This window comes from Durio zibethinus, chromosome 4 (assembly GCF_047325235.1).
Source record: "Durio zibethinus cultivar Kanyao isolate XHJ-2024 chromosome 4, ASM4732523v1, whole genome shotgun sequence".
In the NCBI taxonomy this organism is placed as follows: Eukaryota; Viridiplantae; Streptophyta; class Magnoliopsida; order Malvales; family Malvaceae; genus Durio; species Durio zibethinus.
The window spans coordinates 10,801,916-10,818,324 of record NC_143165.1 but is presented as its reverse complement, the minus strand read 5'-3'; the positions used below and the strand labels follow the sequence as shown (position 1 = coordinate 10,818,324).

The window sequence follows — 16,409 nt, the reverse complement described above, 5'->3', positions numbered from 1 at the left end:
AATAACTGGAAAAGTAGGTGACAATTAAACACAAATAATTTATCTGAAAGTTGTGGATAACATATTGATTAGTGAGAGCTGTTTTGATTATTAATGGAAGGGTCAGTTGTCTTGAAGTTTTGCTTCAGTTTAGGCTGGCACAGGTAGATGAAAATTGTAATGAACCATATTCAATGGAAAAGCAATTTTTCTAATCAGTAAGATCCATTCAAATAATAAATGAAATTTATTCTAGTGAAATTAAAAATAATAGTGATCATAAAATTAGTTATTATAGTAGTTAGAATGGATATTAATAAAATTAAAATTAATGATGAAAATATGTTTTTTATTATAAATATAATGTTGACGATGAAATTAAATATGATAATCGATTGTCAGATTAAAGATAATCAATTATAATATTTAAAAACTAGGTAGTTAAATGCCCAACAAAAAATAATAGATTGTTATAATTGAAAAATATCTTTTGTTTTAATTTTACACTAAAGACAGTCAAATATCTTAGATAAAAGAAATTAAAATTAAGGTTAAGAAATAAGAAAGTGGCTGAAAATGGAAGATTGGAGGTGGGATTTTTGGCCTTTTCCAAATTCGGATCAAAGTAAATGGGTCTTGAAATCATATTTCAACTAGTGAACCTAGCTGTAAAGGGTGAGGTTTAAAGTTCAAGCAACTGTCAGTAAAGAATGTTGGCACTGACAAGCTGAGAGAGTCTAAACAATAAGAGACTCTCCCACTATTCTCAATAAAAAAAAAGGCAAAGGTTGGAACTTAGAAGGGAATTTGGGTTGAAATTAGAAATGGGATTTCAAGAAAAAATTGCCTTTCACAGTATGAAATTGCTTGATCTTCACTCAAATGTTTCATCCAAATCCTAAAAATCGGTCATCAACCTCTCACTCAAGCTCACTTTCCAATCCAGACTAGGAAAAATAGTTGTCACTCTGAGTTCGAAACTCAATTGCTTCATGTAACTACCCGATGACATCCAGTAATTTAAGAATTCAAATACTAATATTTATAATCTCTATTCTTATTCCTAAACTATGACTTTTTTTGTAAAAAAAAAAAAATGATGACTCTTTTTAACTTCTAATTTTTTTCATATAGGTTGCAGCCCCTTTTGTTGGCTTGTTTACTTTTCTTTGATTCCTCCAATCAATAGGCCAACTCTGCAGTTTCATGGCCATTGGAGCAAACATGTTCTTTACGGTAAAAGCTTTTGTTGATTTCACATTGCAAAGAATGGGTGTGGACTCAATTTCTCCTTACCTATACCTAAAGGATTACACGTTTTAATGGACGTAAAAAAGGAGTTCACAGTTTGGCACAACATTAAGATTACTCCAATATGTTTAAATTACCAAAATGATGTTTTTTTTTTCTTACAAAATATCGATAAAATTGCATACATTTTCAAATTACATTAATTTTAGATTAAATCGAATTATCATTTTTGAAATGATTGAATAAATCAATTGAATTAAACTTAAATATTTCTTCCTTGTATTGACAGCTTGAAAACTAAGATAAAACAAAAATACAAAACCAGCTCGGTTCACACTGTCAGGTGTTGATTAATCACCTTTGCGCCGCAAAAATCACAACCTTAATTAAGGATTAATTAACCAATAATATGTCATTAACACAGCAATCTCGGCACGTGCTAATGTATCGTCATGTGAATGGCTTTATTACAAGCTAAAGCAACCGCCGACCATTGGAGGACAGAGCTGTCAAACAAGGCAATGACATCTTACCACGTGGCACATTCTTGCTGTATGAACTCAAAAACCAAGTCTAACAAAGTAAGAAAGAGATTTTTGTCTGTAAGAATCTTCCTAAGTTGTTGCATATGCTTTGGATTAAGTCACCAAAATCAAAGGTACCTCCAAAGTTTATATATAATATACGTTATGTTATATGCCATGGCATCGATATTAAACCCAACAAATTTTTTTTTTTGTTTTTCTTGTTTCTTGTGTTCCTCTAATGAGGTGGATTAGAGGACCTGCCATAGGCCGTGGCGCCACAGCTACCGTATCGCTCGCCACCGCAAACCCTTCTGGTGAGCTTTTGGCCGTTAAGTCCACTGAGTTATGTCACTCAATGTTCTTACAAAGAGAGCATTATTTCTTGTCCAAATTAAGTTGTCCTCGTATTGCTAAATACATAGGCTATAATGTTACAAATGGAACAAATAACAAGCCTATGTACAATCTTTGCATGGAGTATGTCCCCGGTGGCACGCTTTTCGAGGAAATTCAAAGGGTAGGAGGGAGATTGGATGAAGAGAAAGTTAGATTGTGCTGTCAGCAGATTTTACAAGGTTTGAATTATCTTCATGATAATGGGGTGGTACATTGTGACATCAAGAGCCAAAATATTTTGATAGGTAAAGAAAGGTGCAATGATTGGTGATCTTGGTTGTGCTAAATTGATGGGAAAAGTTGGTTCTAATGGAGGTTTTGACACGTCAGCATTTTCCGGTACACCGTCTTTCATGGCACGTGAGGATCAGGGTTTTGAAGCTGATATAGGGGCTCTTGGATACACAATTATAGAGATAAGCACTGGGAATTCCCCATGGCCAGAGCTGAATGATCTGGTTTCAGCTCTTTATAAGATTGGATTTTCGGGTGAAATACCTGAGATTCCAAAGTGGTTATCTGAGAAAGCCAAGGATTTTCTGAGAAAGTGTTTGAAAAGGGATTCAAAAGACAGATGGACAGCTAAAGAATTGCTTCAACATCCATTTCTAGAAGAACTGGATACACTTTTAAAGGAAGTAAAGGAATCGACCATCAATTCTCCAAGTTCTGTGCTAGATCATGGTTTCTGAGATTCACTGGATGTGGTGGAAAGTCCTGAGAACTCGATTGCTCAAGAGATTTCCTTGAAGTCTCCGACTGACACCATCAAGAAATTGCTTCAAGGCACTCTGTCACCGTCTTCCAATGCTTCTTGTTGGACGTGGAGTGAAGATTGGATAACAGTTAGAAGCAGTGCCAATGACATGGTAGAAGATGATTTTGCATTTGCAACTCCATCATTCCTGGATCCCTTTGAAGAAGAACTTGAAATTGAAAGCTCAATCTTAGGTGGGGATTTTTTGTTAGAAAATTCTATAGAAAATATTATTGATTTTAGCAGTATTTTGGCATTTGATAGTGTAACAGATGATTTTTTTGTATCAGACAATCTCAATTTTGAGACAGTATTCAATGAAATTTCTTGTTCTATTCCAATCCCATCTTCCATATTTGATTTCTCCAAAATTTCCTTCGCAGGCAGACATGACCGGCCGGTGATCAACTTGGCTGATGATAATGAAGGATTGGTGCTTGAGAGAGACTGGAAGAGGGGGTTGACTCCATTTTTCAATCTATCAGGCAATGACTTTTAACAAAGTCAAGTCTTCTCTGATGTGCAACAAGTTGGAGAAACCAACATGGTTTCAGTTTGCCAACTTTTGTTTGAGTCAACTGATGGAGAAATGAAGACTCAGCAGCATTAGCGTTTTACAATGTCATCATTTCTATCATTGGTAGGCGAATTACTTGTTAAGACCAAGTATTAGCCTTTCACATTCAGAAAAAGAAAAATTTTGTCAGATAATTATATGAGCAATGAAACTATGAAAAAGTTTGGCAATTGTCAAACGGGGTTGGTTGAGTTGGTAAAGTTGGAATATTTTGTTTATAGAGCCTAGATTCAAATCCCGTTGCCAGTAATTTTTCTTTATGGAAAATCTGTAAATCTAATTCAAGTTCTCTCTGCGGTTTATCCTGACCTTGAAATGGGAAGCCTCCTCTTACCTTGAACTTTTATGTTCCATAAAAAAGCCTGGTAATTTATAATCGAGGCTATGAAAATTGAAGATTCTCATCTTTTGAAAACCATCAACTGCAGGTTAATCATTCTTCCAGTACTATTCATGAATTGATTAATTGTATATATCCAATAGTAGCCTTCTGGTTTGGGTCCAGTTCGTGCCATTTTTCCAGTTTCAGGTTAAAATTCATTCAAATTCTGAGAAAGGTCTGGTCTGGTTTATTCTCTCATGAAACAAAAAAAAAAAATTTTTTTTGATTCAAGAAATGTTTGGTTGGCAAAAGTTAGCAGGATAATTCGACAACAGAAAAACTGTGTATAGCCATTTAATTTGAGCAATTAGATGATGTTAAGGCAGTGAAGGACAGATATTGAAAACTTAAGCCAACGCCATGTGTCAAATTGCAGATTTGCAGAAGTTCATTCTTCTCATTTTTTATATTATTACAACATATGACCCTGTCTGAGGTATGTTTATGATTCTGTTTACTTCTAAGTTCTAACATCAATTTTTCATCTTGAAGCTGTTGCCCTCTTTGGATGTTCTTTCAGATCATGATGCTTTACATCAGGCTTTAATTTCGTTTCTTCAGCTGCCTCCAATCTCTTTGTTTTTGGAAGCTCTTTGATATAGTAGTGTAATCTATACGTAACCAGTGCAAGGAATAGAGCAAACCCTGAAATATAATCCTTTAATATGAATGTTAGAAGACTTCTTTTAAAAGGTAATTGGAACTATTTCAAAACATACACCATTGAGCTGATAATTTGATATTAGATCTGATAATTTTTGTATTCATATTGTGTTTTATATAAAAATTACGTGTAATAATTCGTATTAACGTAAAATATAAAATACATTTTTTATCTCTGTTAAACTAATCCAGGATTTTAGTCCTAATTGAAATTTAGTATTAATTGCTATCTAACATATTAAATTTGTGTCAAATTGTGTAATTTTAAGTCAGATTTTGTGTTTGATGCGATATGAATTATAATACAGTAACTTTTATATTTTATACATATTTAATATGAAATAAATAGACACAGATATAGGAATTGCTAGTATATATAGTTAAACCTTAAAACTCATACACCTTAGGAACTTCAAATGAAGTTAATGATGGTAAGTTACCCATTAGAGATGCTTCCAAAATTTGATTTGCCATTAGAACCTCATCGGTTGGATTGAGAACACCACCTTCCAATGAACGTTTCTGGATCTCAATAATATTGTATGAGATAGAGATAAAAACAACAAACAAAGTTCCTGCAACAGTCTTTGCAATCACAGGGCCTCTCCCTTCCTTCATCTTGTCCAATACCTTGGTCACCAGGTTTCTTAGAGGAGACCTGAACAGAAGCACCAGAACAAGAGCCATTTCAGCAGAAACGAGCAATCAAGAGATGAATCATCTCAATCAAGCATTCAAAAAACTACTGCAATGGTTTCTGAGAAAATTATAATACAATTTATGGGGTTAAAATGGAGTCAAAACCCAAGTCTACAATAGAAAATATTAACAACATGTTTAAAATTTTGGTATCTGCTTCAAAACTTCAGTTTTGGTTCAATTAAGGAATTACACTTTACATTTCTATCGGAAGAATAGAATATATCTTCACTAACAGGAATGGACACAACATGTATTAACAAGGAGAAACAGAATAACTTGCAGGCTCAGTTTTGAAGCAGCAAAAGTGCTTTCTCTATTTTTTTATTTTCCTACATTCCCATGTCAAAATATAGTGAATTTAAGTAAACGATTTATCAGGTTGATGAATAGCAAATGAGTTCGTTGTGAGATAACTTGGGCTAAAACTGGGCTTGGGCATCATAATCCATCTCTCCTTATCTTTTCCTTGTCTTAAGTTCGAAAATAGACATAGTAATTTAAAACACAATATAATCATATAATATGAAAATAACACCAAAAAAAAAAAACACTAAAATAACATGACCTAAAATTTTAATAAAATTCATATATAAGTTTAACAAAAACTAAAAAATATATTTTATGTTTTTTTATATTAATATTACTTATGATACATAACTTTTATATAAAATATTACCTTTTTTTATGCTGATATTACTTATGATACATAATTTTTATATAACACATAATAAGAATATATAAATTATATGTATTTTACATAAAAATGTGAATTATTATCATGTTTACTCAAAAGAAAACCTAGGAATTAGGAAATCCATAAAGCTAATTGGTTTGAAAATGTTTAAACTCCATTTTGGGCTGAAGCATAAGTTCTTTACAAAAAAGAGAAAGTATTAGAAGCCTCATGAATGATCTATTTGGGGTGAAACTTAACCAACTATGGTTACATTTGGGCATGGCCCATATCTCCCCAATCCTTTCCCTTCTAGATAGGAACAGTTGGGCTGGTAACAAATCCACAAAGCTCATTAGTCCAAACAATCCAGAAATGGTGGTAAAGAGAGGCAGACAATGGTTACTTGAGGTCAATGGAACAATAAATATTGAACTAGATAGGTTATTTTGTGATTTTTTTTCTTTGTTTTTATTTATTATCTTAAGGAAATTAATAAATCATGAGAATTTCAGATCAAATCGGATAATACTGTTGTTAATATCATTACATGAAATGAACTGATTGACCAGAGATTCATGTCATTCAATTTCTAACAATACAAAATCCATCGAAGATAAAATTGATTCAAATAAGAATCAAAAGAGTTTGCTTGCAAACTCTTCTTCATCCTCTTCTTGTGTTGAAGAATGAGGATGGGATGCATCATCTGCAAGGTCTCTGAGCTCTGACAAACTTCTTCCAAGCTGAAGAGCTGCTTTCACTTCAAACAATTCTCCATTTTCCCTGTCATCAGCTTTTCCTTCCTCCAAGGTTAATTCTATTAGTCTCCCCCTTAAGCCTGAAGAATCCAGCAGAGCTCCTATACATTTCAAACCCCGTACCAATCTGCCCACCATGCTCAAAACTTTTAACAACAATTGCCATAGTTCCGAAAACCACACTAAAAATCACAGCAAATAAGCCACAGAAAGATGATCCCATCAAGGCAGAACAAACTGCAGCTATGCCGGTGAACAAGGGGCCACAAATAGAGAGAATTTTATTGATTTTCAACACTACTTTGCTTAGTCTGATATATTTTTTAGTGTCTTTTCTCTTCAAAACCATAACAATTTCTTTCATTTCTTCTTTAAGATTTTCATCCCACCCATTTGTTTGTAGTTTCGAATGTGATGCATATCACGTTAGATAAAAAAAATTTAATTATTGAAGAATAAAATTAATTTTTATATTAATTTTATTTATATTTTAAATAATTATGTTTGAATAAAAATAATTATCATATGATAAATTATCATAATTATTTAAATATAAATAAAATATTATTCATATAAGTTTTAATTATACAGAAGCTCATAATTATATGAATAAAAATTTATATTTATTTATTCATTATAAATAAATATTTCAATATAATTATTTTTACTACTTCTAATTATAGTATTTGAGGCTTTAAAGTTTTATTGTATCTTAAAAATACAATTACCTTTAAAAAAATATTTTACTCGTTTCAAAGCTAAAATTTTTTTATATTATTTCTTTTCTCTTATTTATTTTTTATAACACTTTCCAGTTAAGCTTTTCGTGTTGAGTCTTGGCTTCTGGCCACCACATAGCTGGTTTTACCAGTGAAGGAAACTTACCAAGCATGGTTCCAAACAAGGGAAGTGGATAAGCTTCGTCTAATGCCAAGACTTTCTCCATTCCGTCTTTCACATCATCTGAATCTGGGTTTCCAAGAGCAATGATTGTATTTATCTCCTCATGAAGCTGCTTAAACAATCTTGAAGCATTTCTTTGTTCTTCAGCCAACTGACACAACTGTATCTTATTCATAACCAGCAAAACCCTGGTTGATGCAATGTAAAGCAAACTGGAAGATAGTTTCAGAACCAAAAATGATGCTCCACCTCCAACGACAGCTGCAATTCCAGTCATTGTCGCCACTGTGACTGTCATTTCATTGACAGAATTCAACAGAAGCCAGTTCCAGTTATCACGCTGTGCTCCAATAGTCCAATGTTCTTGCGCATTTCAACTATTTCTGCTACAATATCCATAATAGCATACGTCTCTTGCAACACCATTGAATTAGAGATTTCTGCCTTGTTTACGCTGTTATTTTCAAGTTCAGGCTTAATTTCTATAAGGGGATTGGTTGTTTTCAAGGTTTTCAACCCTTTTCTTCTGTTAAACTCATCATTCAGGAATTTGGAAACTGAAATATTTGGGTTATAAAGATTAGCTTTGGTTTTTCCAAAGGAACTTGAGGAAGAACTACAAGAGAAAATTGGTGAAAAAGCTTGAAGAATAGCCATGATCACTTTGCTTGGGATTCAAAGGCTTTTTGCAGTAATACGAGTGAGAATCTGATGTATTTATGCCAGAATAATTGGAGGATTTTCTACAGAACTTGTCCATGGTTTCATTTTCAACGTAATTATATTTGACTTCCCTTTACGGTTATAGAAGTGTAGAGCGGGTTAAAAACTTCACTTGATTGGTTCACTTGACATTATTTGCTTCTTGATGGGTATTTTTACTTGACATTTTGCTTTTACATTTTCATTGCTAAAGAAAGGTGTGAATCAATGCGATCCCAATACCTTAACATTATAAAAAGTACAGAGGAAGTAGGAACTTGAAGAGATCATCACGTTAAGAATTAAGTATTAGAATAATCAATCCCAAGTTTAAGTTTATTTATACAGATATCCTCAGAAAATTAAATTTAATTGTAAAAATTTCACCGTCTACGACCATTTTTTATTCGAAGAGTTATTGGAAAGAGTTAAAAATATTAGATTTATGGTGTTTAATTTTTTGTTCTATCCAGACTGTTACTTTCTTTATTTTTTTTAATTGATAATTCATATATTTATTTCATATAAAATTTAATAATTTAATAATTTATATTATATTTTATATAAAAAATTACATATTATAATTTAGGATAATAAAAAAATACGAAATATATTTTTTTGATTTTATTAAATTTATTTATAATTTTTATTAAAATTTTAAATCATATCATTTTTATATATTTTTTTTATCATTTTTATATCATATTATTATATCATGATTTAAATTATTGACGAAAACAATAAAGTTTGATTTATGACATCCACGGGTAAATCTTGATTTCTTTTTCCATAGAGCAAGCAAATTTCCCGTTCTTTTTCAATTTTCGGATGGTCACGAAACAAAACAGGTAAATGTGAACCCCAATTCCTAGCCTTTTTCACCCTTTGAAGCCCAGAGTTCTACGCTTCAAGGAGACCAGAATTACTGAGTTTAAGATTGAAAGGAGGAAAGTCGACGCGCATTCACTACATAACGACGATGAAATATGACCAACCATACCAATAATATTCTTCAGTCTTCATTCCTCGAGCAACATGTGTTGTCTTTGTCAGTGCAACAATCTTTGAATCTAGGCGAGCATTATTCGGTTCAAATCAATTAAACCAATTTAAAATTGATAATCCAATTAAATCGTGATATTTTTTTATTGGATTATTTGGTTTTTTCAATTTAAATGATTTAATCGGTTCATTTTTTATTTTAAATTTTATAAATCGAATCAATAAAAAAAAACTAATTTTTATAATTAAAATTTAATAAAATATCCATTTACCTTAATTCGGCTAAATTAGTTAAATTGGTTCGATTTTTATATAAATTAAATTGATTAAGTCAGTTATTCATTTTTTACAACTAAATTTTACAAACGAATGTTTGCTCTCCCCTAAGCCCCGGGTTCTTTCATTCGATATTATTACAAATTTAACTCGTTGCTGTCTATGCCTAGACGGCAGTCACCGCGCCGGCCAGGCGAGGGCGGTGATGATTAGAAACGAGTTTTCACTCTCATGAGTCAATATAAAACTTCTACATATATTTTAATCAACTAAGAAACTTTGAATTACCCCAATGGCATCCATGCCATGTGTGAACTGTGAAGCTAGAACTCAGATCCGAGCAGCATAAGAATACGGTACCGATCAACTGCATCACAAGGGAACCAGCCTTCTCTTGACAAATTGTGGGAAAAAAAAATTGTAAAACATCAATACAAATACTATTACAAATAAAGTCTTAACCAGTCAACCTACTTATGAATTATTCTAACTCGATTAAGAAAAACTCAAATAACAAATGAAATCGAGTTTGAATAATTTAATATCAATATTTATAATTTTACCGAATTAAATAGAGCATACTAAATTGAATTCAAATGATTCAATTAAATTATGAATCAAATTCAAGCATGAAAAATGAAGCTTGATCAAATTCAAGCAGTGTTATATAATCCCCAAATGAAGAATTTAGGAGAGAATAAGCACCCACAACCAGGAAACAGAATTTTCATGTTAGAGACTGAATGAATCTAAGAAGAAACCAACCTGTCCATGTCTGATTTTCACATTCAAAGTGTCATAAAAATGTGTACCCTTTAAACCAGAATTTAAAGAACTTAGTGTAAAATAAAAGTAAAAACCGTATTTGCACAACAGAAACTGGAAATATGTATTTATTCTTGTTCAACAATGGCCAGCTGTAATTTCAGAACTCGTTAAAGGGTGAATCAACAAATGAAACCCTACAAAACTTCAGGAACTTATTCTTGCTCATTTAAATAGGAAGTATATATCCAATGCTAAGCGTACCAGCAAACCATGAAAATATCACAGCAGTTGCTACTAGGCCTTCATACATCAAGTAGCAGCCTGCGAGGGTCTTCCACAACATCTTTGATTCGATGCAAGAAGAAGACAGCCTCTCTTCCATCAATCAGCCTATGGTCATAAGTAAGGGCAATGTACATCACTGGTCTTGGGACTATGTTACCTCTGACAACCATTGGTCGGGACACTATTGAGTGCATACCCAAGATAGCCGACTGCCAAAAAATTGTTTAATCACGTGAGATTCTCTTTCTGGTCTCAAACAAAAGCTGAAGATTAGAAACACAGTAGAGCGAGCACAAACATCTCTATTAATATGGATGTCACAAGTGTATGGAACCCTCATACATAAACAAGCATGCACAATTATTCAGTTTGTGACCACTAACCTGAGGAGGGTTGATAATTGGGGTACTCAACAAACTTCCATTAACACCACCATTGGTTATCGTAAACTAGCCTCCAGCCATTTCATCAATTGATATGGTCCCATCATTTGCCTTCTTTGCGAGGCTGTTGATTGTCTTCTCTATCTCAGCAAAATTCATCTTATCAGCATCTCGAATAACTGGAACGACAAGCCCCTGACAGGAAAGATAAAGAAACAAAAAGCTTAACATAGAAACATGAATCACATTCTTCTTTTTCTTTTTCTTAGCTTTCAGTGCCCATGAAGGGTGAGGTGATCTATGCATATATTTATCAATAGAGGCCTATTTGATTGGTGGGGAAACTTTGAAGATTAGCAACAAACCAAAATGAGAAAAGACTTGATATAATCTTCTAGATACCTCATTTTCTCATTTGTCATGAAATAAAATAAAGCAACTTCAGCTCAGCAAATAAAGAAAACAAGTAAAAAAAAAAAAACCCTTCAAAAAATCTATAATGTTTAATTGTCAAAGGACACAGTTTTGAACCTATTGATTACTCATTTCAACTTTAGAAACTGCTCTAAGTTCATAGGTAATTCTTAAATTCAATACATTTTTACATGATGTTTAAATTTCTTTCAAAACAAGCCAAGAAAGAATGCTGAGAGAAACACTAACAATCCAAGTGTCAGCAAGCCATTAAATGGATAAATTGCAATTTGGCAAATCAATCACAAAAAAGATTACCTTCGGAGTACCAACAGCAATGCTGATATCAATATAATCTCTATAAATAATATCATCCCCATCAATTGGCAAATCAATCACAAAAAAGATTACCTTCGGAGTACCAACAGCAATGCTGATATCAATATAATCTCTATAAATAATATCATCCCCGTCAATTACAGCATTTACTATAGGCTGATGCTGAAGTGCACTAACAGCAGCCTGAAACAAATAAAATAGAAGAAATGATAAGGGAAAAAAGAGAAAGCAAAGTTAGTGAAGACAGGCCATGAGTGCATATGTGACCATTTCAAGAACAAATTTTGCATACTTCAACAAATCCTGACATAAATCCCAACTTGACACCATGTCTCTCAACAAAAGCATCCTTGAAATCAGAGCGGAGCTTCATCAAATTAGTCCTGCAATGAGAAGCAAATCAAAAAGAAAAGGAAACAAATCAGCATAGCCTTCATAAAGTAAAATGATCTGGTTAATTTCACAGAAAACTTGTATCAGAAAAGGGAAGCAAGTAGTTAGGTACAGTCAAAGAATCATCTGAACCTAAAAAAAACCAAAATATAAATGTTTAGAAAGTGAAGTAGCACAGACGGCAGGATGCCAAACACCTGATGCAAAGAACTAAAATATGAAGATAACTGAACTCACATGTCAACTTCATTGAATGTTGTCAACATCGCAAAAGTATTCTGAGAATCTTTCAATCGTGTAGCAACCCGTTTCCTAAGCCTTGTCATAGGAACCTGTAATCATGAAGCCATACACTCAGGATATTTTCTAAGATGCTAACATCATTTTTCACAATAGGCATCAGAAAATTCTAAGCATACCCTTTGGATAACATTTGGATGCAAACAGCAAATGAAAAGACTTACTCTTCTTTCCCTTTCCTTGGGTGGTAGTATAGGTTCAGTAGCAGTTCGTTTTGGAGGTGGTGGAGAAGGAGCTTTAGGCTTCTCCCCAGCAGGACAGACTTCGACTTTAGCTTTTGGCTTATCCTCCTTTACAGTTTCAGCTGGAGGAGATGGCTTGGAAGCAGCTTTTTCTGATTTCTTTTCAGAGGGGGCAGCACGTGCAACACCATCAGTGGACTTTGAAATGACAGCAATCTTGGTACGTGGTTCCACAGTATCTCCTTCCTTGGCTATATACTGGCAAGAATTATGACATTAATATTTCAGGATCCAATCCACTTCCCTTCCTCCCAGAAATGAGAAGGGAGGAGTCTAGGAATGACCAACAAGCTAGATACATGCGTGCATGCATGTTTGACCCAAAGATCCAGATTTATTGATATATTACCTCTTGTATCACACCATCTTGGGGGCTGACAACATCAATTGTTACCTGATGGAAATAAACACCACAGGTATGAAGGGTATAATATCTTCTTGATAGAGGAAAAGGAGAAGAATGGTACCTTATCTGTTTCTATCTGAGCGATTGGTTCGTCAGCTGCTACTCTATCACCGGGTTCTGCTCTCAAATTTCAGATACATACACAATCAAACACTTACAACCCTGAAAACGAATATTTCTAGTGAATGAATGGAAATTACAATAGCGGAAAACATACTTTTCAAGAATGTTGCCAAAGTGCCATCAGTAATTGATTCTCCCATAAAAGGGACCACAGCATCAACCAGATCCCCTTCATCACAAGTTAAGTAAAATAGGAAAGTCAAAATCTTTAAATTTAACATAATTACATCATAAAAGGGAATTCATCTTTATTTTCAAGCAGACCTGTTCCTAATCAGTATGTACTTTTTGAAAGTGAAAAATGCACTAAAAATGCCAAAATGGCGGAGGTGCAAGTCTAGTACCACCAAAGTTTACACCAAATCATTATACAACTAAATTGCAGCCAAAGTTTTGAAACTATTGCATTCACACTTTTCCAGAGAAAGATTTTAAAAGAAATTTTGAACTAAAACTATTTTCTTCTTTTGACATATTGCCTGACGTAGTACCTCTTGGGCGGCCCAACTGCTAACTGAAAATTGGGTTTGACAATTGTTAGATGTTAGTGGTCTACCCCAGATAAGTGGTGATTCAAATGAACAATTATAATGCACAGGATCTAAATTCTAGCAAAAACCAAAAACACACATCCCTATGTTAATACCATTCAAAAAAGACCAAAAAGAGAAAAAATGCTAACAAACCTTAGGCCAAATAAATATCATTAAGGAAATTATTCAATAACATACCATCTCCAGAAGAGAAAGCCCTGCACGACTTTTGCATGATAGCCTCTGACTGAATGCTAGAAATGACATCCTGCCCACAAGCAAAGCTTTCAGGGGAAAGAAGTAAAGAAGTGCTAAGGAGCAGCAAACTGATTTAAAGAATTATATATATATATATATATATCATGGAAAGAGAATTTCCTTTACTAGTTACCCTAAGTAATCTAGTTCCTGATAAACAAATAAGAGATGGACTATGCATTGAAATGGGCCTGCTATTAAAGTTAGATATACAATTGTCAGAATAATCCAGTAGTCAACTCATACCCTGTGACAGTTTAATTCCTAACAGTGATGTGCATTACAAAGCTCAGAACCAACTAACCTTGTCTCTGTTAAACCAGCTGAACAGCCTATAATAATAATTTAATATTTCATTAATAATAAAGAAAATCAACAAAATTATGCCAACGAAAGAAGAAAAACCACCCAAAAGATATACCTGGCAGAACAAGATGAGAGAAGTTTCGGACATGGGCAATTCCTCTCGGTTGAAGTAATAGTATCTGTTCAAGCACTTGAAATTTCAATCTCATGAGAATATTTACCAATGGATGACAAAAATTCAAACTCAAAATGATTAAAATGAAAAAAAAGTAACATTATTTCTAAATTAACTAAAGATTAAAATTTCAAATTTTATGGACAATAAAACGTGCGATTTTTTACTTTAAATCAAAGGACTAAGTTTGAATTATTTTTGAAAAAAAAAAAAAGAGAATATTTTACCATATGATCTTGCGCTTCTTTTACTTTATATCAACATTTTAATATTGCAAGGCCTAAATAAATCAACCATCTTCGACATCAGTTATAGATTTAATAGCATCAAGATCAATTGAAATTCAAAGAAACTGAACTAAGTTCATGATTACCAAATCTAATTCATTTTCAACTGAATTATTTACCTCTTTTCCAGCATTACAAGAAACTCTAGATACTGAAACACCCGATCGAATCGCCAGCAATGACTTCCCTAATATCTGAAAAATCACAAAAAAAATGAAAAAACATAACAAAATCCTATGCTTTAGCTAAATAAATTACAATTTAAACAATAAAAAGTTCTAACCAAAGATGATGAGCCTCCGCTCGCGACTTTTCTCCTTAAAGCGCCCAACATCACCGATATTCAATCCCTACTCTTTTTTCAAAATCAGAAGCAAAAAATAAAAAACCAATAATTTTAAACGCAAAAAATCAAATAAAAATCAATAAATTATAACGTAACTTACCAGATTTCAGTGTATAAGCAGTATATGAATGAGACGTGAAGCAAAGTAATATCGAAGAGAGAGCAGTTTGACTTGATTGCTGCAGACAAAATTGAGAGTCGTCGAATAGAGTATAATTTAAAAAAGACGGTTTTTAAGAGAGATTTGGCTTTTCTTTCTTTTGTTTGGTTTGAGAGAAAATGAGAGAGAGAAACCGCGAAGATGCCGGTTTTGCGGGTCTGTTGTATCCGCAATGGCAAGCTGATTTGAGCTCTCTTACCTGGCGTCGTTTTATTGATAGATACAAGTGAGGATTCTTTTCTTCCTTTTAACCGGGAAAGGAAGGAAAAGTCGTTACGGCGCCGTTTCGAAAATGACACTTTCAGCTTTGTTTGGGTTCGAAAATCTAGATTTTGGCTTCGTTTGGGCTCAAAAATCTAATGTTTAGGCTTCGTTTGGCTTTTATTTGGATTTGGAAATTTAAAACTTTTAAGACCGGCATCTCATAATTTATTATGAAAAACTTTTATTTCTTCCATCTTAATTTCTATGTTCATATTTATTTATATCTTAAAATTATATATTTTTTTATATTTTTAAAACTCTTACATTTTATATTTTGAAATTATTATTTTTATATATTTTTTACATTTTAACATTAAAAATTATAAAATTTTAATTTTATAAAAAATTTAAAATTTAATATTAAATACATAAAATCAAAGTTTTTTTTCTTTTTTTTAAACTCCATGAAAGTTAATAACACCCAAACAATTTGAAGTAGAGGGAATATAAGTTAAGCTTTTAATATATCTTAAGAATGGTGAAAATATTAAAAAATTTATTATAAAAATTTCCTTATTACTATTATATGTATACATGGTACTAATAAAAAGTGATTTTATGAGAAATCAAGGATTAACATAGTCTTCGTGTGTTGACTTGATAATTAATATGTTAATTAATTTGCCAAAGAAAAATATTATTTCAATAGTACTAAAATTGCTTTTAAATTGAAGGTTTTGAGTTTGAACTTTAGTGTAATTAAAAAAAAAAAAAGAAAAATGTTCTTTTGTTTTCATTAATTGTTGGATTAAATTCTCTCAACTGGTAATTAAGGTTAAAGACACAAGATTTGTATTTATCATGAAAGTGAACCTTGGGGTATCTTCAATTTTAGTGATAGAAATGCAAAATAAGTTTTTTTTAACTTTATTAAAA

At 32.4% G+C, this 16,409-nt stretch overlaps 2 protein-coding genes and 2 pseudogenes across 3 annotated transcripts; 1 reads left to right on the top strand and 3 right to left on the bottom strand.

The window, feature by feature from the left end:
- The first annotated feature begins 1,756 nt into the window (after nucleotides 1-1,756).
- Nucleotides 1,757-4,074, top strand: LOC111287312 (mitogen-activated protein kinase kinase kinase 18-like; annotated as a pseudogene). Its single transcript, XR_016341929.1, has 2 exons — nucleotides 1,757-3,104; nucleotides 3,294-4,074. The product of XR_016341929.1 is annotated as a mitogen-activated protein kinase kinase kinase 18-like (transcript).
- Nucleotides 4,075-4,149: 75 nt separating this feature from the next.
- Nucleotides 4,150-5,393, bottom strand: LOC111287313 (uncharacterized). The gene is made up of 2 exons (XM_022877785.2): nucleotides 4,973-5,393; nucleotides 4,150-4,514 (listed from the first exon to the last, which is right to left on the bottom strand). The coding sequence occupies exons 1-2, from the start codon at nucleotides 5,217-5,219 to the stop codon at nucleotides 4,351-4,353; spliced, it is 411 nt and encodes a 136-aa protein (XP_022733520.2). The 5' UTR covers nucleotides 5,220-5,393; the 3' UTR covers nucleotides 4,150-4,350.
- A 1,152-nt stretch (nucleotides 5,394-6,545) lies between these two features.
- On the bottom strand, nucleotides 6,546-8,228 carry LOC149519132 (putative F-box protein At4g22030 pseudogene; annotated as a pseudogene).
- A 2,187-nt stretch (nucleotides 8,229-10,415) lies between these two features.
- On the bottom strand, nucleotides 10,416-15,490 carry LOC111288844 (dihydrolipoyllysine-residue succinyltransferase component of 2-oxoglutarate dehydrogenase complex 2, mitochondrial-like). The gene is made up of 15 exons (XM_089759530.1): nucleotides 15,210-15,490; nucleotides 15,047-15,118; nucleotides 14,883-14,957; nucleotides 14,417-14,480; nucleotides 14,300-14,327; nucleotides 13,936-14,006; nucleotides 13,299-13,373; nucleotides 13,143-13,198; nucleotides 13,025-13,069; nucleotides 12,598-12,873; nucleotides 12,371-12,465; nucleotides 12,033-12,123; nucleotides 11,720-11,923; nucleotides 10,988-11,182; nucleotides 10,416-10,813 (listed from the first exon to the last, which is right to left on the bottom strand). Exons 2-14 carry the CDS (start codon nucleotides 15,095-15,097, stop codon nucleotides 11,054-11,056), a joined length of 1,260 nt encoding a protein of 419 aa, XP_089615656.1. The 5' UTR covers nucleotides 15,098-15,118; nucleotides 15,210-15,490; the 3' UTR covers nucleotides 10,416-10,813; nucleotides 10,988-11,053.
- Between the last annotated feature and the right edge of the window lie 919 nt (nucleotides 15,491-16,409).